This window comes from Vanellus vanellus (assembly GCF_965231255.1).
Source record: "Vanellus vanellus genome assembly, contig: HAP1_SCAFFOLD_70, whole genome shotgun sequence".
Classification (NCBI taxonomy): domain Eukaryota; kingdom Metazoa; phylum Chordata; class Aves; order Charadriiformes; family Charadriidae; genus Vanellus; species Vanellus vanellus.
The window spans coordinates 841374-862776 of record NW_028128467.1 but is presented as its reverse complement, the minus strand read 5'-3'; the positions used below and the strand labels follow the sequence as shown (position 1 = coordinate 862776).

Here is a 21403-nt window from a genome sequence, read left to right as displayed (position 1 = left end):
TATGACAAGAGAAAAATTCAGGCTCGTGGTCTAAGATAAACTCTGGGCAATGTGCGGAGAAGGGGCGGCAGGTTATTGTCGGTGAAACAGCGTCCATTGGGCCTGTTTCCGCAGGGCATCCTTGAGCTCCTGGTTCCTCATGCTGTAGATGAAGGGGTTCACTGCTGGAGGCACCACCGAGTACAACACTGCCACCACCAGGTCCAGAGATGGGGAGGAGATGGTGGGGGGCTTCAGATGTGCAAACACTCCAGTGGTGATAAATAGGGAGACCACGGCCAGGTGAGGGAGGCACGTGGAAAAGGCTTTGTGCCGTCCCTGCTCAGAGGGGATCCTCAGCACTGCCCTCAGGATCTGCACATAGGACAGCACAATGAAAACAAAACACACAAATGCTAAACAGGCACTAACCACAATCAGCCCAACTTCCCTGAGGTATGAGTGTGAGCAGGAGAGCTTGAGGATGTGGGGGACTTCACAGAAGAACTGGTCCACGGCATTGCCCTGGCAGAGGGACAGTGAAAATGTATTGGCCGTGTGCAGGAAAGAATTGAGAAACCCACTGCCCCAGGCAGCTGCTGCCATGTGGACACAAGCTCTGCTGCCCAGGAGGGTCCCGTAGTGCAGGGGATGGCAGATGGCAACGTAGCGGTCATAGGCCATGATGGTGAGGAGAGAATACTCAGCTGAAATAAAAATGAGAAAGAAAAAGAGCTGGACAGCACATCCTGCATAGGAGATGGCCCTGGTGTTCCAGAGGGAGTTTGCCATGGCTTTGGGGAGAGTGGTAGAGATGGAGCCCAGGTCAAGAACAGAGAGGTTGATGAGGAAGAAGTACATGGGGGTGTGGAGGCGGTGGTCGCAGGTGATGGCGGTGATGATGAGGCCGTTTCCCAGGAGGGCAGCCAGGTAGATGCCCAGGAAGAGCCCGAAGGTCAAGAGCTGCAGCTCCCGTGTGTCTGCGAAGGCCAGGAGGAGGAAGTGGGTGATGGAGCTGCTGTTGGACATTTGCTGCCTCTGGGCAGGGGGACCTGTCCAAGGAGGAAAAGGCAGTGACAAACTGGGAGAGACTTCTCTGAGGAAATCCCAATGCCATTCCTCACAGAAATCCCCCTCCCACAGCTGAATGAGGAATGACTCAGCTCATTCCCAACCCCACAAACTCAGTGACACTCTCCCTTATCGGGTAAAATACTACTTCGTCACCTACTTTCCATGAGGGCACCTCTGGGGCACGAGTCAGAGGCAGAGTCAGAGGCAGAAGAGAAGCTGACCCGCACCTCCTCCCAAACTCCTTAGATGCAGAGTTCAACAGAGGGGTGGGGAAACAAGGAGAAACACGTCTGTGCTCTGAAAAAATGAAGCGAGGAGAGGGAGTCAGGCAGGCGTGCAGTGAAGCCTTCTCCTCAGTGACAGTGTCTCCAGACAGAGACACTGCAGGGCACTTGCTTTTATGTTGTGCATCACTTGTAGGACACACACACATCTCCTGGACTGGAGGTGCAGCTGCTGAGAAGGCATCTCGGGCTCTGGACCCTGTGGCTGTGGGGCGGGCGGGAGAGGAGAGCAGAAGCTTGCTGCGGAGAAGTTGTCTGAAGTTCAGGGGGTGGCCGGAGGTGCCAGGATCCCCCCTGCCTGGGCACTTCTGGCAGCAGCTCCCTCTCTGTCCCTGCCTGTGTCTGGGCTGCCAGGAGCTGCCCCTGCCTGGAGCTGCTTCTCTGCCAACGGGTCTCCTCCCTGCCAGTGCCCCAGAGCCCATCCCACCCGCTGTGTGCTCAGCTCTGCCCTGCAGACCCCTCCTGGCAGCACAGTGCTGCACGGGGGCATCTCTGGGTGTGTGGGGGCTCAGGAGGGGTTCAGGGAAGTACTATCGAGAACGGGGGTCTCTGTGCCTTCTCCACAAAGGAGAATTCCATTCCCACCACCCACTGCCCACCCACCAGCTGAGAGGAGAAATCCCACAGCACAGACTTGTTCCCTTTCAGGGGAATGGTGCCTCGATATCCTTCTTCAAAAGGGCCCTCTGCAAATGTCCTGGGGGTGATGGGGATCTGGAGCAGCCCTGACCCACACAGGTCCATCTCAGCAACAGAAGGCATCTGCCTTGCTCACAGTCACTCCTTCCACCCACTGCTTCTCCCCACAGAAGCTCCGTGGGAGCTCCCCGGGCAGGCGGAGAGCTGACCCTGGCAGAGTCCCTGCCCCGGCACACAGCCCCGGGGTGCAGGGACCCTGCCGGCAAGGACAACCCTTTGCCACCACTGCCTGCACACCCCTACGCACACCTCCACAACCATCCCCAGCAAAAGGCAGCCCTCGGGCCCAGTCCCTCTCACCGGGCAGCAGGGAAGCTCTGCTCTGGAGCACATCCTCCTCCTCTACAGCACAGAAACTGAGAGAGTCCTCCTGACAGAGCCCAGCAGCTCTCAGATGGACCAGCTTGAGGAGATCCCTCCAGGAACTGGAGCTGCATTGCCCGGCACCCCGACACTTACCACACAGAGGGCAGTGAAGATTTCTGCCCCAGTGAGCTCTCAGCACCCCCCACTCCCAACTGCCTTTAAGCTCTCTCTGCCTCGCAGGTCTCCCCTCTCTGCCTGCAGGCAGTGACCCCAGCCCTGCTCCTGGGCAGAGCTGTCTCTCTGCAGCGCTGCCCGCTTGCCAGGAGCTCCCTCCATCCCAGCAGCCCGGCCCAGCTCAGCAGCAGAGGACCAGCCCACGCTCGCACTGCCTCTGTCCCCTCTGGGCTCCTCCTTGGAGGTGTCCCTGGGGCTCCAGGGGAACCGCCTGTGAAAAAGGTTGATGCAATCTCTCATGTTCCCTCCCTCAGCTGCTTACTTCCAGCAGTGTTATTTCTCTCAGCAGAAGAAGAGCTGGCCATGAGTAACCCCTCTTCTTGTCCCATCAGTAGCACACATGGGGTCTTGGACTCTTGGTACCAGGAGTCCTTATGGCAAGTCACGGCTTGCCTGGTGCCACAGCTGGTGGGCTTCAGCCCAAACATGCAGCAATGATCTCAGCCAGGGGCACAGACAGGACGAGCTGGAGCCGTTCCTGTAGCAGACAGATCTGTGACATGGTGGCAGAGCTCAGTCCAGCTGGTCTTCAAGGACAGCCTCCTCCAAGCTCTGCTATAGTCCAGATCGCAATTCAATCTAACCCCCAAAGGCAATTCAAGGGCACCAGAATGAGTGTTTACTCCTTCAGGAAGAGTTCAAGGAGAAACAAAGCCACTGTGTGGCCACTGCTGAGTTTAAGAGAGCGGGTGGAGCTATATCTGAGATTCTCTACATCCTCTTTGCCTCAGTCTGCCCCAGCAAGGTCTCCCAGGGCTCTGTGTCTCGGGGCAGGAATCTGGAGGAACACCACCAGCAGTGGATTGTTCCCAAGTCACCTTAACTAAGACAATCCTTACCAGTCTATGGGACAGGAAGGGTGGCAGCTGAGGGAGATGACAGGGTAAGCCAATGTCCCAACGTGTCCAATGATACTTCGTAATCATTGAAAGGCCATGGAGGTTGAGGGAGGGAACATAGAGGTACATAGACAGGCCAGAGGGATGGGCCAAAAGGAATATCATGATGTCCGATAAAGAGAACTCTGAAGTCCTGCCCTTGAGGTGCACTAACCCCATACAATGACAGAGGGCCGGGGCGGTGTGGCTGGGTGGCAGCTTTGCGGGAAAGGCTCTGCTGGTCCTTCAGTTTCATTAGGCAAAACAGGAGCCCGGGGCAAAGAAGGCCAACAGCATCCTTTGCTTCTCTTTCCATTCCCTGAAATCTCGAGTGCTTCTCTTTTATTCTACTAATACCCTCCCAAAAGAACAGCCCACCTGTGCTGGTTTGAGGTGAAACTGAACCCATTTTCTGTTCAGTAATTTGACTTTGCAGCCAAGCCTCCTCGAACTAACTGAACTCTCTGAAATTTAATGCATATTGTGCATAAGTTGTTGGCTCTCAGAGTGACAAAACCTGATTATCTATAATTTATGCCAAGGCATGGTATGCAGAGAGGCTCTTGCTTAGACTTTTTGCTATAACAACCAAGGGCAGCTCACTTTGTTATATGCCCTGTTGGAGGGTCGGAAGCAGTAAATTGTAGAGGGGTCACACCTTTGGATAGGAGCGGAAATGAGAAGTGACCCCAAACTGACTAACTTATCTAAACTGACAAGTCCTTTCTCTCTCTCCCTCCTCTCCTTGGAAAGAGAGGTGAGGGAGAGCATCTGTCGTTTGTCGCAGTGGCCAGGCCGGCCCAAACCATGACAAGAGTTGAAGGAACTGCACTGTTGGACTGAAGGCAGTCCTTGCTCCTGCACACAGAATTCCAGCCACAAGTAGCTCTGTGCTCATTTAATATTTGGTTGGCTGCCTCGAGGAATTGTCCCCGACACACCCTTGGCTGGGCTCAAACAGCATCTTGTCTGGGAAGCTCTCCTAACAAACAGCCTCATCCCAACTTCATTGCGTGGTCTGTAAACGGAGAGGCAAGCCCTGCAGTCAAAGTGGAAGGTTTGTGGGTGATGGTGGTGACTGAAATGACCCACAATGCATCTTTGGTGTGGCTTTCTGGATGCTCAGAACCAATGGACCTCTGAAGGAAAGTCAATCTGGAATTGGAGCTTACGGAAAACACATTTAAAACTCTTTTCTACTGAGTCGCTTGGAGCAGCAAAATTCCTGTTAGTATTTGCCTGTGTAAAGGCTGTATGGGAAGTGCACAGCATAAAACAGACCACGCAGCTTGAGCTAAAATATGCGTTAAGGAGGAAAAGGATGTTACAAACTCAATAAGCAGGTGATTGAACCAGGGAAATGCCCTAGGAGATCCCACTGTCTTAAAGTAGCAGATCCCACTTCTCCAGCCTGTCAAGTTTACGTTAGTCATTGCAAAGTGAAAAAGGAAGCCGGTGCCATTTGAACCCTGTGGTGTGCCATGTATGATTCACAGGATCTCCTGAGAGAAATGGATGAGAAGGTAAAGAATGTGCAAAAAAAAGCCATCTGTAAATTGAAGGAGGAGGAATTTCCCAAAATAAAGACAATCATCATCTTAATCAAAATTTGAGAGGAAGATCTCAAGGTAAACAGACATAGACCCTGGTTACAAATCAAACAGCTGGACTTAGAAGTTGGACAAGCACAAGATTTAGAAACAGAACTAAAGGTTTTAGAAACTGAGCTACAGAAAGCTGGAACAGCAGCTCAGCTTCCAGCAGAGTAACATATAGTCACGAAAAGAAGTCACAACCAATCTTGACCCAAGGTGGGAAAATGTCATCTTCCAACCAAGGCAATGAAAGGGATTAATGTGAAAAGACCCATCAGGTCAGCCTGCATAGTAAGGGAAAGCATTATTTATTATGCTGTAGATGCAGAAGGCAATAAGCATTGGATTTTGCCTCAGAATATTCAAGGAGAGTTTATCGAAGTTCATGCGTGAGCTCGGACAAAGACTCTGAGCAGCGGGTGGGGGCCTAACTTGAAGAAGGATGTATATCTCTGGTGTAGGAACTGCCTTTCTTGTGCCATGACCCATGCAGACAACCCTGGATCAAAAGCCCAACTCCAGCACCAACATATTGGAAGTCCACGGGCACAACTGCAGATCAATTTTGTGGGACCTCTGTAAGTGACAGCTTGAAACACCAAACACATCTTGGTAGTAGGAGATCCTTTTAGTATATAGACAGAAGCCCCCCCTTGCAAAACCAACATGATGGCCACCACTGCCTATCTGCTGTTTTAACTGCTCCACACCATAGAGTCTGATCTCAGCACTCACTTTATCACAATAATTATGCATGAGCACTGCAAAGCTTAAACGTAAGATGTGCCACCCTGTCTCTGGCAACCCGTGGGGCAGAGGAGAGGGAAAAGCCAGTAATGGGGTTTGGATGTTGAAGGTGGGGTCCAGCAGAGATGAGGAGTCAAGGGAGTGGATGGGGAGAGATAGACAAAGGTGAGACAAGTTCTGATTTGATTGTGAGGCCACTACTGTTGTAGTAGCATGACTGGCCCGCAGATGGCCCCAGCAGTTTGGGGACAAGAGGTTTATCACAAAACCGCTCTTCCCAGCAGAGCCAAGATAGGGGCAGAGGGAAAGGGGACCGGCAGGCCAAGGGGAGATGGCTGGCATGGTGATGATTCTGAGGGCACTTCCACAGCAGCAGCCTGGTTGGCCCTCAGGAGACATGCTGGCCAGCAGGCATGCTGAGGTCATCCAGCGCATCAGAGACCCCACCCAAAAGGAACTCCATCCTTGGGGAGGGGAGGGGGTGAGGCAGGTGGAAGAGGCCCACCTGGGTTCTGATCCTGGGGACACTTCTGTTACAGAAACCTGACCAACCATGGCAGAAAGAAGGGCAGGCAGGGCTCATAGCCACCCATCTCAGGACAAGCCCTGACATTGGCGGAAAATCTTCTCCTTATCTCCAGGTTGAACATCCCCTCTTTCACCCAACACTTGTCTTTCGTCCTCTTAATATGCACCAGAGGTGGAGAGCCTATCTCTGTATTTTTATGACCTCCTCCTAGGTTCTGACAGGCTGCAAGGAGGTCCCCGTAAGCCTTCTTTCTGCTCTTGACCTTCCTTGCAACCACTGGCTCAAGGGGAGCTTTGCCTTCCTAAAAACAATGACGTCAACAGAGATAACTTTCTTCCTTGTCATGTCCTTGCTGTCACTTCCGGGCAGCTGCTTCATGGCCCCTGTCAGAGCCAGCCTCGTCCCTCTACTCACCCAGCCTCCCTGCACACACACCCCCCCCCCCCGCCCCCAAATGCATTATCATCACGGGAAGACTTGTGGTACACAAAGAGGTTTCTAGGGCAATCAAAACCATGCTCAGTGGAGAGAGGGAAACAAGGGTGGGCTCTTTGTGTGCTGTATTATGTTAGTGTAAGATATCTACCCATATAGACACACAGCAAAAACGGATCCTTCCGAGAGCTGGTCTGACACCTTCCATCTATCCAGAACCTGGCCCCAGGATCCCCTCGTCCCCCTTCTCCCCCCAGGCACAGACAAGCACACGCTCACGCAAATGGCTCTCTCCAGCACAGAGTCAAAGAATCATTGAGGCCAGAAGCCAGTCAGCGTCCACCTTCTCTGGGCTGCCCCTTCATGCTTCATTTTAGTCAGGACCTCCTTTCTCACCCTTGCCAGGCTCCTGCCAGCTTTGACAGACTTCCTATATGATGGGGTGGACTGTTCTGGAGCTGCAAGAGTCCATCCTTGACTAGCAAAGAGCTCTCTGCTCCCCTCTTCTCCGCAGGGCCCTATCCCATGGGATTCTTCTGATCAGGTCCCTCAGAAGGCCAAAGATTGCTCTCCTGAAGTCCCCCTCTTGGCCTTGTTCCCTTCTTTCAGGAGCCTCAACTCTACCTTCTCATCCCTGACTGTGACATCCCTGACAGTGGGAGATGGGAAATTTTTTTTCTCCACTCTGGAGCAGGTACGGAGACCCCAGTTCTCGTTAGCATTTGCCTGAGCCTCTTCTTATCCCCTTGGCATGCAGAGATGTCCCTGGGCAGTGCCCTGCTGCCAGGAGGGATCTGCAGGGCAGAGCTGAGCACACAGCGGGAGGGATGGGGTCAGTGAGCACTGGCAGGGAGGAGATGTTGGGACAGAGAAACAGCTCCCGGCAGAGACAGCTCCAGGCAGCCCAGACGTGGGCAGGGAGTCGGAGGGACCTGCTCCCACAAACACCTTGGGAGAGGGGACTTGGGCACCCTCCCTGCCATCCCCTGCAGTGCAGACACCCACTCTGAAGGAACGCCCTGGTCTCCTCTTCCACCCAGCAGAGCCCAACCCTCTGTCCCTCTCTTGCCTCCTCACAGCAACACTCCTGGCATTTCTCCACATTTCCCCTTTCTGCTGGTTTAGGGCAGCTTATCGTTTCTAGATGGGGACTTAAAAACATTGCCTTTTTATTTTGGGTGGCAGTATTTTGCTATGTTATCGGGTCTTTTTTAATGTTTCCATTTTCTGTCCCTTACGTAATTGCACCTTGCGAATTGCTGCAGTCAGACTCACCTTGGGACGGTGGGAGGCCTCTGTTGGACATTGTGTATAATTACACCTTGGGTTATATTAAGGGCCATTTAGCAAGAGGGGGGATGTCTCTTGAGTCTTTGTATGTGCTGGTGGCATCAATAGCAACAGTTTTTGAAAGTCTGGAATACCCTTGGAATGTTTTGGTTATTGTGCTTGGGTAATTAAATTTTGCGGGCTCTTTCTTCTTCATTGGTGGATCTGCAGTATAGGGAAGTGTCCAGCGGCAACCCCCCGGCCCCCACAGCCGACATCATACCTGCACAGCCCCCACCTGTCCCTGTGACAGACATCGCGCCTGCACAGACCCTGCCGTCCCCTGCGACACTCAGACCCTGCCAGCCCCCATGGCAGGCATCCATCCGATCCAGACTCCGCTGGCTTAGATTCCGCCGGCTCCTATGTCAGGCACTGCACGGTATTTCTCCTGCACAGCACCCGCCAGCCCCCATGACGGACATTGCACCTCTCCAGTCCCCGCTGGCTACCATGACAGGAACCGCAGCTGCAACGAGTATTACACCTACTCCAACCTTGGTGATGGATGATGCAGCTGAACTACAGACCCAGTCAGTGCCGGTATCAGTCAACCCTGTGCATAAGACGAGACGTGCAATAGGACCAGATAGCAACAGTCAGTCAGGGACATCACACAATGAGGAAACAGAGGAAACCACTCCATCGTTATCCCTAAGTGAGCTGCGAGACATATGTAAGCATTACGGCTGTCAGGAAGGCGAGCAAGTGATTATTTGGCTACTCGATTGCTGGGACACTGGAGCCGATAGTTTGGACTTAGATGGTAGAGAAGCCAAGCGGTTGGGACCATTGACTAGAGAATTGGGTATTGACAGGGTTTTTGGAAGACCACCACAATCCCTTAGCCTCTGGAGATGACTCCTGTAAAGCGTGAGGAGCAAGTATCCCTATAGGGACGCTATCCCATACCACCCATCCAAGTGGACAACTATTGAGAGAGATGTTCAGAATCTGAGGGAAATAGCTGTGCGGCAGATGATTTTTACTGATTTGGACAACCTGAAGACACCATTAGATCCAGATGCACTCAAAATTACCGGACCCACTTGGCGCATGTGGGTACGGAGAGCACCAGCGGCACATGCTCATGGATTGGTATTATTTTGCTGGAAAGAGGATGAGGCACCGACAGTGGGTCATGTGGATACTGACATGCAGCATTATGCACATAATCTTTTTCTGCCGCGCAGGACAGTGTTTCAACATTGGACAGGTCACGTGACCAGGCCGCTGTCTCAGTTGAGGAAAAACCATAAATCTGCGGTAGCATGTGGCAGTGTATTGGACAACTGGTTAGATGATGTCCCTCGGCAGGTCAACACCTCAGCCATGGAAAAATCGTCTGAAAAAGCTAGGTGGGAACTTGATGAGATGTAAAACAGAACCAATTTTGTTCAGTAACTTCGCTTCTTAGCTGGGCTTCTTCTAACTACTGAAATTAAGAGTATATTGTGCAGACAGTGTTCAATCTCTCAGAGTGATCAGACCTATGTTCACAGCGGATGCCCAGGCACGGTGTGCAGAGAGGCTCTTGCTTATACTTATTGCTATAACACCCAAGGCCAACCAACTTTGTGGTTTCCCCCGTTGGACGGTTGGAAGTGGAAAAGCATAGTGGGGTCCCACCTGCGGGGAGGAGTGGACAGGACAGGTGACCAACGGGGTATTCCATCCCATCTGCCTCATGCTCAGTATAAAAGCTGAGGGATCAAAGGGTCAGCTCGCTTCCTTCAATGACCGGTCTGAGGAGGACTCTGTCTGTTCGTCTGCCTGTGATCCCGATCCTGAATCCTTATCTGGAATCCAGTTCCCATCCAGCACTGAGTCCAGTCTGGGATTGCCCCAGCGTCAGCCAGTGACGTGATCATCATCCTGGGAGCTTGATATGGTTTTGTATATATTTCATTATGGACTTTTTATTTTATTATTAATATTTCATTAACATAGTTTAGGTCCTTCTAAACTCATAAGTCCCTTTCTCTCCTGCCTCTCCTCGGTAGGGGAGAGCATCTGCCGTTCTGCCTGAGTGGCCAGTCCAGCCCAAACCTCAATACCTACACATTCACCCTCCATTTGGAGAGGTCCAGTTTCAATATCATTTGGAAATTGCTGATATTACTTAATGCGTAAGCAGATAAACAAAGACAAGTGGAAGAAAAAGGAAACTTTTTTCTTTTCTTTTCTTTCATTTTTAAAATCATTTCACTTCTGAAATCTCTCAAATAAGAATTGTAAAGTGAAGAAAATTATGCTCAGAGCCTTGGCTTGTTAGGGCATTTTGCATGTTAATGAACTGGCCTCTTGAGAAGTAAAAGGCAGCAACAAAGCTTCAAGTTTCTTAGCATGTCAGTGGGCTGCACTGAGGGCCACCCCTGAAAAGACCTTGGAGGGAATGACCAGAAAAGGGACTGTCCCTGGAGGCTGGTGAAGCAGGAAGTCAGAGGCACTGCTTACAGGTTGAAAATCAAACATGGAAGTGGTTGTGAAAGCCCTTGACCTGTCTCATCAAGCGGGATGTCCAAGCACTGACCCCCACACCCTGGGAATGGGGATCCTTTCCCACACGGGAAGCTCAGGGCTCTTCCTGGGAGCAGTGAGATGAAGGGGTGTGTGATGCCAAGGGCAAGACAGTGGTAGGACACCTCTCAGGCCCTCTGGAGGGTGGGGTGGAGGCAACAAGGCCCCGTTGATGTAAGGAACTGGAGTGCTCTCAGGGGCCTCAGTGGAAGAGACCGCAGCCATAGTCAAAAGGACAAGGATTTCAGTTCTGTTGGGGAGTCCCAGCCCCAAAAAAGGGGCCATACGCCCCACAGGCTGTGGCTGTTTCTCTGCAGATGCCAAGATCAGAGGAGATGATGCCAGCATCAGAACAGATGCAGATGCCAACCCCTGCTTCCCCACCCCACTCTGACCCCATGCTGTCCCAAGCTCTACTGATGACTCTGTCTTCACTATTTCTTCAAACACAAGGCTGTCGTTTTCTGAGGTTTTCCTAATGGCTGTGAGTTCCCCATAACCTGTGCGGCTTCTTCCAAAGCCCTCCTAATGCTCCTCAGATGCCAAAGATGTCTCAGCCCATAGACTCATTTGAATCCTCTATTTAGCTCCATGTCATTGCACGGAACTGCACATCCTCCTTCTGCTGCTGCCTCAAAGACAAAACTAGATCTATTTCACTGCAGTATGACACCCTCCTGATATCCCAAATCTGAGTTTGTTACACGGTGTGCAAGCCAATAACACACAGAGCAGAGGTATTTCCAAGTTTATTCCATTAATGCACGGAAATGGGGTGCTCAGCCCAAAACGGGAGCACAACTTAGCTTCAAAAGACTCCACTTCTATGCATTGATGTTTACATATTCAAACAATATATATATATATTCACAGTTACTCATTGTTATTCTCTTCAAGGATTGGTTGAGATTTCTTTGCTTCCCATGTAAATTAGTGCACAGACTCTGTCTTCTTCTTCCATTGTTCTCTTTTGAATAGGTGGTATCATTTGGGTAGGTGGTCAGTGAGTCAGTGGTCGCGATCTCCCCCTGGCAGAATTACCTTTTACCACTTCTTTGATCTTGGCAGTTCCAAGAGGTTTTCTTGGTTCGCTGACCCGCCCTACAGTTCATCACTCTCTTGACAGGAATCCCCTGCTTCTCAACAATGCTACATTGTCTGGTGGTAGTTCCTTAACTGAGTCATAGATAAATCATGTCTAGTTACTCTTTTACTATTTTCATATTAGGTAAATTATTAAATAGGGTTGGGGCAGTACAGGGGACTTGAAAAGCAGCAGGTGTCCTTGGTTGCTTCAATTACAATGACATTTATATTACGTTTTCTTAGTTTATGTCAATTTTCCTGCAACAGAGAGAGCTGCCCTGTTATTACAGAGATGCTCCTCAGGAAGGCAATTCTGATGCTGTGATGACACATTTACCGAAGGCCTCACTATTATCCAGCACAGTAGGGACAGCCTGTGAGGAGACATGGGCAGCTTACTGCTGCTGAAGGTGAACCCATTGAATCCCTTTCTTCAATGCTTCTTTGAGCTCCTGGTTCCTCATGCTGTAGATGAGGGGGTTCACTGCTGGGGGCACCACCGAGTACAGCACTGCCACCACCACGTCCAGGAATGGTGAGGAGATGGAGGGGGGCTTCATGTAGGCAAACATGCCAGTGCTGATAACGAGGGAGACAACCATTAGGTGAGGGAGGCACGTGGAAAAGGCTTTGTGCCGTCCCTGCTCCGAGGGGATTAGCAGCACAGCTCTGAAGATCTGCACATAGGACACCACAATGAAAACAAAACACTCAAAGAACAGACAGACACTGACCACAAGGACCCCGGCTTCCCTGATATAGGAGTCTGAGCAAGAGAGCCTGAGGATCTGGGGGACTTCACAGAAGAACTGGTGCAGGGCATTGCCCTGGCAGAGGGGCAGTGAAAATGTATTGGCCGTGTGCAGCACAGCGTTGAGAATCCCACTGCCCCAGGCAGCTGCTGCCATGTGGACACAAGCTCTGCTGCCCAGGAGGGTCCCGTAGTGCAGGGGTTGGCAGATGGCAATGTAGCAGTCATAGGCCATGACGGTGAGAAGAGAAAACTCTGCTGATATGAAAAAGAAAAAGAAAAAGACCTGTGCAGCACACCCTTGGTAGGAGATGGTCCTGCTGTCCCAGAGGGAATTGGCCATGGCTTTGGGGACGGTGGTGGAGATGCAGCCCAGGTCAAGAACAGAGAGGTTGATGAGGAAGAAGTACATGGGGATGTGGAGGTGGTGGTCGCAGGCGATGGTGGTGATGATGAGGCCGTTTCCCAGGAGGGCAGCCAGGTAGATGCCCAGGAAGAGCCAGAAGGTCAAGAGCTGCAGCTCCCGTGTGTCTGCGAATGCCAGGAGGAGGAAGTGGGTGATGGAGCTGCTGTTGGACATTTCCTGCCTCTGGGTATCTCTTATTCTTAACTGTGACTATCTGTTAAGGAGGAAAAGACAGTACTGAGTCAGAGCACACTTCTCTCAGCAAAATGGATGGCATATGTCTTCGCAGCCCCACATTCAGACCCTCTTTTCAGGAGCACCTCTCTGCAGCTCCCTCACTTGAGCTCTGGCTTTTGCTGGCTGAGGCTGCCACTGGGAGCAGGGCAATGGGCTCCCGAGGAGTCCTCCTTGCTCTGCAGCAAGAGGGAACTAGGACAGCAGGGCTATCTCCAATTAAATGTAATCGTGTTATATCAAAGAGCTTTTCAGCGTTGTTGTCGGCAATTTGCCCAACTGCACAGCAGAGGAGAGGGGATTTTGTTTTCTCTGTTTTGTTCTGGTTGTACCTGCCGCATTTCGGAGCGGTTTGGGATGGCCGAAATCCCTGACATTTCTAATGCACTCCAGGTGAAGTCTTGTGGGTCCTGAGAGGCAAAGGGAGAGTCCCTTAGTGCAGAGAGAGGAGAGCAGCTCTGCCCATCAGTCCTCTTCTCCGCTGCCCTGTGCTGGCAGCTTGCAGCTGGAGGAGGATCCCTCTCAGGTCTTGCCATCAAAAGAAGCAGGACACTGCGGAGAAGAAAGGAATCCAGGTTCAAAGGGCAGATATACAGGCTCATTGCCTTTTCTCATCTCTCCCCTCCCAGACTGGGACCAGGAGGGATCATTGCAGCTGCCCACGTACATCTGCCCAGCAGCATTTCCATGGCCTGAGCACCGAGATGTCTTCTCCATGTGGATCCGAGGGAGCACGGAGATACTATGGGAGAGTTGTGCCCTTCTGGAGAGCACCCTGCAGCCCCACAAGACTCCTCAGGGAAATAGTTGATGTCCTTAAGTTGCCTGGAGGAGACCTGGGCACATTGCTCCCACAGACACGACTGCAGAGCAGGACCCAAAGGGTTGGCATCTGAACGGGAGCTGAATCTGCCACCCGCAACCCCCACCCCCCGCACTGACTCAGTTTATCCAACGGTGAGAACAAGGGCAGCTCAGGCAGGAGGGGACGGCAGTGAAATGCCACAACACTCCTGACAAGGGAGGAGGGACATGCTAGGCAGATGGCAATCCGGGGTTCGTCCTTTGCTGGGCTCTGGCTGCTGCAGGGTCAATGCGTGCCCGAGACCCCGTGGGCTGGAGGGCAGAGATGTGCCCCGGCTGGGAACGGAGACCAGGCAGGAGCTGCCCAAGGGAAGGTGTCTGTGCTGCAGGGACAGCACGGACGGGCCCACATCCCCCTCGCCAGTGTTTCAGGCAGCAGCTCCCTCTCACTCCCTGCCCATGTCTCTGCTGCCGGCAGCTGTCCCCCTGTCCCCGGCTCAACTCCTGCTCAGGGCTCACAAACCCCATCCCACTGCTGTGCGCCCACCTCTGCCTGCCAACACCTCCAGGGACGGGGCACTGCCCAGGGGCATCTCTGAACGTGCGGGAGCTAAAAACCTGTTCACAGCAAACCTGATGTGGCTGCAAAGGGGAAGATGCTGCTGAGTTGGTGTGTTGCCCCAGAGGTCCTCTGAAAAATATCATGTAGAGCTCACCCGTGCTGCACTCTCTTGAGGGCAGAAGCCCTGACCTGCTCATCCCTACCCTACCATGTTGGGGATCACTCCTTCCACCCACAGCTTCTCCCTACAGCGCCGTGGGAGCTCCCCGGGCAGGCGCAGAGCTGACCCTGGCAGGCGGCAGAGTCCCTGCCCCGGCACACAGCCCCCGGGGTGCAGGGACCCTGCTGGCAAGGACAGCCCTGCCCACCCCTGCCTGCACACCCACCTTCACAGCCCTTCGACCATTCCTGGGAGAAGGCAGCCGTCATGCCCTGTGCCTCTGATGGTGAAGCAGGGAAGCCCCAATCTAGAGAATGTCCTCTTCTTCCACAGCAGAGAAGTTGTGAGCATCCTCCTGAAAGATCCCACGGGCTGTGGGAGGTGCCAGCTGTTGGAGATCTCTCCAGCTACTGCAGCTGCTCTGCTTTGGGAAGAGTTCTACCCCAATTCACCCTCAGCATCCTCCCTCTCCAGACTGCCCTTAACCTCTCTCTGCCTCCCTGCTCTGCCCTCGCTGCCTGCAGGCAGTGCCCTCAGCCCTGCTGCGCTGTGCAGAGGAGCTGCTTCTGGGCAGAGCTGTCTCTCTGCAGCGCTGCCCGCTTGCCAGAAGCTCCCTCTGGCCCAGCAGCCCAGCCCAGCTCAGCAGCAGAGGACCAGCCCACGGTGGCACTCTCTCTGTCCCCTCTGGGCTCCCTCAGAGATGTCCCTGGGGCTCCAGGGGAACCACCTGGGAAACAAGCTGAAGTCATCACTGATCTTTTCTCCCTCTGCTGGGCAGAGAAACTTCTTCCCTGCAATGCCATTTCCCCTTTCGGAGACAGAGTTATGTCCAAGAATCCCCTCTTCTTGCCCCACTAGGAGACAGCACACCCAGGCAGTGAAAGGCAGGAGTCTCCTGTACCTCCTGTACCCATGCAAAGCACAGGTGACACATGAGGTGCCAGAGGTGGTCTAAGACACGTGCTCGTAACTGATGGAAATATTAAGAGGGACAGGGCAGTGTCTGGAGTCATCGTTTTGAGGCTGGTGGGGCATGGTGGTGACACTCTCTCTCCTCCACCAGCTGTCTTTACCCCATCTCCTTTGGCACCCATGGCCCGTTTCTCACAGACACCCCTACAGTGCCCAACCTCATTCAGGGCAGCTGCTCCATTGGAAGGTGACCTACACCCTGTGGTGCTACGGGAGGTGCCAGGGCTCTCCTGCACAGCCGCATGCAGCCAGCAGGGACTACACAAGACCTGCAGCAACACGATCGCCATTCAGAGCAGCCGTGTAACACACCCCAAGAGAACCTCTGGGACGTTCAGTGCCTTTGTTCATGCAGCTGCAGTGAGGCAAGTCCTGTCCCATCTCCATCCAGCAGATGTAGGCAGTGCTTCTCCCACAGCCTTTAGTCATCCCTTTGATGATGCAATCATGGAACAGAGCAATGATTTACCCCATGTTCTTGGATCACAGGATGTCCATCGCCGAGGACATTTTCCAAAGCACCTTGTCTTTCCTGGAGATCAGCTTCCCCTTGCACCACAGGCCCTGCAGGCCTGCAGAGACGTCCCAGAGAGCAAAGCCCTCTCCTACCAGGGCTGCACAGCCCAGCCCTGCTTCTCTCTGGTCCTGAGGGTTTGCTCTCCTTCGGGTCACCTCATTTCCTCTTTCCATTGCCATCTGCCATCCACCCCTGCATGCTCTGAACAAAACCTTTGCCTTGCATGGGACCTTGGGCACTTGGCACCGGCTTTCTTTGTTACACATCTGAGTGTGATCCTCGTACCTTGGCTGAGGTCCAGCACAACTCTGCTCTGACCTAAAGAACCTATAATGAGGGAGAAGAAGGGGACAAATTCTTATTTACATCTCCATTTCACAGCTAAATGGGGAAGTTGAAACACATGCGGAAAAGGCCTTGATCTAAGGTGTGTGTAAGAAGTCCTCCGCTTGAGAACTTTGATGTTGGTCTGTACATTCTCATTATATTTTTCATAAGACACAGACCAGCAAGATGATACTTTCTCTGCTCCTATATACGTGGAGGTTTGTGCAGCCATCTGCAAAACCACATTTCCTCCAACAAACGGAATGTAGAGTGTTCCGAGAACATGTTTCTATCAGGACGTTTCACATCTAAATGGCCCCGGGAGCAATGAAGTTTGGGTAAACTGGATAGATCCTGCTTTTATTTCTTTGCTATCCAACATTGCCCCCACCTGCTAGCGCTTCCCTCCTGACATCCCTTTCTTTGAGACGGTCAGTGCTAGATGGCAACTGATCCACATATTGCCCGAGTTCATCCAGTCACCTTCTCTTCCAGGCACACAGAAAAGCAATCCAAGGGGACATGACCTGGGACATGTTCCTCATCTAAAGTGAAGCTAAGCAGCCTCAGCTCCGCAGCTCATCCTCTGGATCTTTTGGAAAGATGCATGCCACGTTGCTTTTTGCAGTTGTCATGGAGTCCCCCAGCCTCCAGGACCTTTCCAAGTTCAATCTGGGCTTTAGCTTGCCTAACCTGTTCCGGGCTGCTTGAACAATTTCTCTGTATTCCTCCCAGGCTTCCCGCCCCTGTTTCCACCCCCTATAGGCCTCCTTTTCACTTGCGAGCATGTCCAGGAGCTCCTTGTTCATCCATGCAGGCCTCCTGGCTTTTCTGCCTGCCTTCTTCTTTGTAGGGATGCATGACTCCTGAGCTTGGAGGAGGTGAGCCTTGAATATTAACTGGCTTACTTGGGCCCTTCTTCCCTCCAGCGCTTCATCACATGGCACTATACTGAGCAGTTGCATCAAGGAGCCACAGTCAGCTCTGCTAAAGCCCAGGGTGGTCAGCTTGCTGCGCACCTTCCTCGCTGCCTTGACAATCTCAAACTTGATCATTTCATGGTCACGGCAGCCCAGGCTGCCCTTGAGCTTGACACTGCCTACCTGCCCTTCTTGTTGGTAAGGACAAGGTCCAGCAGAGCTCCTCTCCTCGTTGGCTCCTCTACCACTGGGAGAAAGACGTTGTCAATACAATCCAAGAACCTCCTGGACTGCCTATGCCCTGCTGTGTTACCCTTCCAACAGATGTCAGCAAACTTGCTGAGGGTACACTCTGTGCCCTCATCCAGGACGTTGATTAACATGTTGAACAAGACTGGCCAGTACTGACCCCTGGGGAGCACTGCTACTTACAGGCCTCCAACTAGACTTTGCGCCAAACACTATGCTATCAGCCTCATTCCCCACCGTATTCTTGTGTCCAGTTAGGACATTGTGGTCTGATTGGGTGGATAAGTAGATGGGTAATAACTGAGATCAGTACTCGGGCTTGGAAGAACGTGGTGAACGCATAGTGTTCTGCCCAGAGGGATGTATCTAGTCGGGTTCCACCATGTTTCAAGGGTTTTTAATTACCCAAAGGAGATGAGAAAATGCTTTTTTTATAGCATTTGTAGCTGACACCTCATTGAGGAGAGCAGACACTATATTAGAGGGCAGGGTTGCCATCCCAAGGGACCTAGACAGGCTTGAAGGACAGGCCACTAGAAACATCATGTTATCCAACAAGGACAGTTCTAAAGTTCTTTCGCTGAGCTTGACTAAGGGCCTGAAGTGACAGAGGGCAGGGACTGCCTAGGTTGGTATCAGCACTGCAGGAAAGGCTCCGGTTATCCTTCGGTTTCATTAGGCAAAACATGAAGCCATCAGCAAAGGCCAAAAGCATCCTGGGTGGTATGAGCAGGAGCACAGCCAGTGGGAGTGATTATCGCCCTGGGCTCCGCACATTTGAGAACTGATCCAGAATACTCCCCCAGGTTCTGACCCGCTGCAATGCCTGAGAGACACTGGTAAACTGGAGCTCATTTAGTGGAGGGCCACCAAGGTCGTCATGGTTGGAGCACTTGTGCTGTGAGAAGAAGCTGAAAAAGCTGGGCTTGTCCAGCTGGAAGGAAGGAAGATCTTGGGGGAACATGCAGCAGCATGTCCCTGTGGACAACAGGATGCCGATGAGCCAGCAATGTGTCTTGGTGGCCGAGAAGGCCAATGGCATCCTGGGGTGCACCAAGCAGAGTGTGGCCAGCAGGTTGAGGGAGGTCATCCTCCCCCTCTACTCTGCCCTGGTGAGGCCTCATCTGGAGTACTGTGTCCAGATCTGGTCTCCCCAGTTCAAGAAGGACAGGGAACTGCTGGAGAGGGTCCAGCAAAGGGCTACGAAGATGATGAGGGGATTGGAACATCTCTCTTATGAGGAAAGGCTGAGGGACTTGGGGCTTTTTAGTTTGGATAAAAGGAGACTAAGGGGGGACCCTATCTATGCTTATATATACTTAAAGGGAGGGTGCCAGGGGGATGGGAACAGTCTTTTGTCAGTGGTGCCCAGTGATAGGACTATAGGGAACAGGCACAAACTTGAATGTAGGAAGTTCCATCTTAACATGAGGAGTAACTTCTTTCCTTTGAGGGTGGCAGAGCACTGGCACAGGCTGCCCAGAGAGGTGGGGGAATCTCCCACTCTGGAGACATTCCAAACTCGCCTGGATGTTATCCTGTGCAACCTGCTGTAGGTGACCCTGCTCTGGGAGGGGGCTTGGACTAGCTGATCTCCAGAAGTCCCTTCCAACCCTGACCACTCTGTGATTCTGTGAAACTGGAGAGATGTGGATTTGAAGGGTGGACTGTTCGGTGGATGAGGAACTGGTTGGATGGTCCCATCCAGTAGTGGTCAACGGCCTCATGTCCAGATGGAGATTTGTGCTGATGACACCACGCTGAGTATTGCGATTGACACTCCCAGGGAACAGGATGTCATCCAGAGGGACCTGGACAGGCTCAAGAAGTGGGCCCGTATGAACAGCATGAGGTTCAACAGGGCCAAGTGAAGGGTCCTGCACCTGGGTCAGGGCAATCCCTGATATCAATACAGCCTGGGGGATGAAGGGATGGAGAGCAGCCCCGCCGAGAAGGACTTGGGTATACTGGGGGATGAAAAGCTGGACATGAGCTGGCAATGTGTGCTCGCAGATCACAAAGCCAACAGTATCCTGGGCTGCATCAAAAGAAGCATCACCAAAGGTCGAGGGAGGGGAAATTTCCACCCGATATAAAGAACCTTTTAACAATGAGGATGGTGAGACACTGGCCCAGGTTGCCCAGAGAGACAGGAGATGCCCCATCCCTGGAAACATTCCAGGCCAGGTTGGCCGGGGCTTGGAGACAGCTCATCCAGTTGAAGGTGTCCCTGCTCATGGCAGGGGGGTTGCACTAGATGGCCTTTAATGGTCCCTTCCAACCCAAACCATTCCATGATTCTAAACAGAGCCCGTTTTTACTGGGAGGGGACCAAGTCTGTACTGGAAGGGTTTAATGAAATCCAGTTTCAAATGGCACAATGCCCAGTCGTACTGAGAGGGGATGAGAGCATCCAGTTTATACTGGAAGCATGCTCAGCCTGTACTTGGAGAGGTGAAAGAGGACTAGTTTGTAGTGGGAGGGGCCAAGTTTGTACTGGCAGGGGTTAAAGCAACCCAGTTTGTACTGTGACAGAGCCCAGACTTTAGTGGGAAGGGGCCAGGGGCTCCAGTGTGGACTGGGAGGGTGGCCCAGTGTACCCTGGGAGGGTCTAAAGGGATAAAGTTTGTACTGGGACAGGGCCCAGTCTGTTTGTACTGAGACGAGGCCCAGACTCTGCTGGGATTGGCTCAGAGGATCCCGTTTCTACGTGGAGAGGGCCCAGTCTGTACTGGGAGGAAACTGGGGGATCCAGTCTGTACTGAGATGAGGCCCAGTCTGTACAGGGCAGTGTTAAAGCGATCCATTTTGTACTGGTACACAGAGTAGTCTGCACTGGGAGCTGGGCTGGGATCCACTTTGGACTAGGAAGAGGCTCTTTCTCCGCTGGGAGGAATTAAAGGGATTGTCTTCATACTGGGACAAGGCCCCTTCTGTACTGGGAGGGAATCAGGGGATGCAGTTTGGACTGGGACAGGGCCTAGTCTGTCCTGGCATAAGTTAGAGGATCCAGATTGTATTGGAGGTGGCCAGTTGGTAGTGGGTGAGGACCAGGGAGTCCATTTTGGACTCGGCATTGGCCCAGTCTGTACTGGGAGGGGTTAAAGGGATCCAGTTTCTATTTGGACGGAGCCCAGTCTTTACTGTCAGGTGTTTAAGGGATCCAGTTTATAAAGGGACAGAACCCAGTCTGTACTTGGAGGGGTAAAATGGAGTAATCTCTATTTGTTGACAGTCTGTTCTGTACTGGGAGGAGAGCACGGGATCCAGTTTGTACCAGGAGGGGACCCAGTCTGTACTGGGAGGGGGCCACAGCATCTAGTTTGTACTGCCACGGGGACCAGTCTGTAGTGGGAGGGGTTAAGGGATTTGGTGTGTACTGGGAAGGGCGCAGTGTATACCGGGAGGGTTTAAAGAGGTAAAGTTTCTCATGGAATGGGGCCCAGTGGTTACAGGGCGGGGGCCATGGGATCCAGTTTGTACTGGCACCTGACCCAGTTTCTGTGTGGAGGGGGTGAGGTGGTGGAGTTTGTACTGGGACAGGAACTAGTTTTTACTAAGAGGGGATCGAGTGATCCAGTTTGTACTAGGAGAGGGCCCCATCTGTACTGGCAGAGGTTGAGGGGATCCACTTCATACTGGGTCAGGGCCCAGTCTCTTCTGGGAGGGGTTGAGGAGATCCACTTTCTAGTGGGACAGGGGCCCAGTCTGTCATGGGAAGGGTTAAAGGGATGCAGTTTATACTGGGACAAGGCTCAGTCTGTACTGGGAGAGGGTTGGGGATCCAGTTTGTACAGGGACGGGGC

General features: G+C 52.6%; 1 protein-coding gene across 1 annotated transcript; it reads right to left on the bottom strand.

Moving 5' to 3' along the window:
- Positions 1-72: 72 nt before the first annotated feature.
- LOC309684430 (olfactory receptor 14A16-like) lies at positions 73-13026 on the bottom strand (the record flags this gene model as incomplete). Its single annotated transcript, XM_082500348.1, has 2 exons — positions 73-714; positions 12733-13026. The coding sequence occupies 2 exons, from the start codon at positions 13024-13026 to the stop codon at positions 73-75; spliced, it is 936 nt and encodes a 311-aa protein (XP_082356474.1).
- Positions 13027-21403: the final 8377 nt, after the last annotated feature.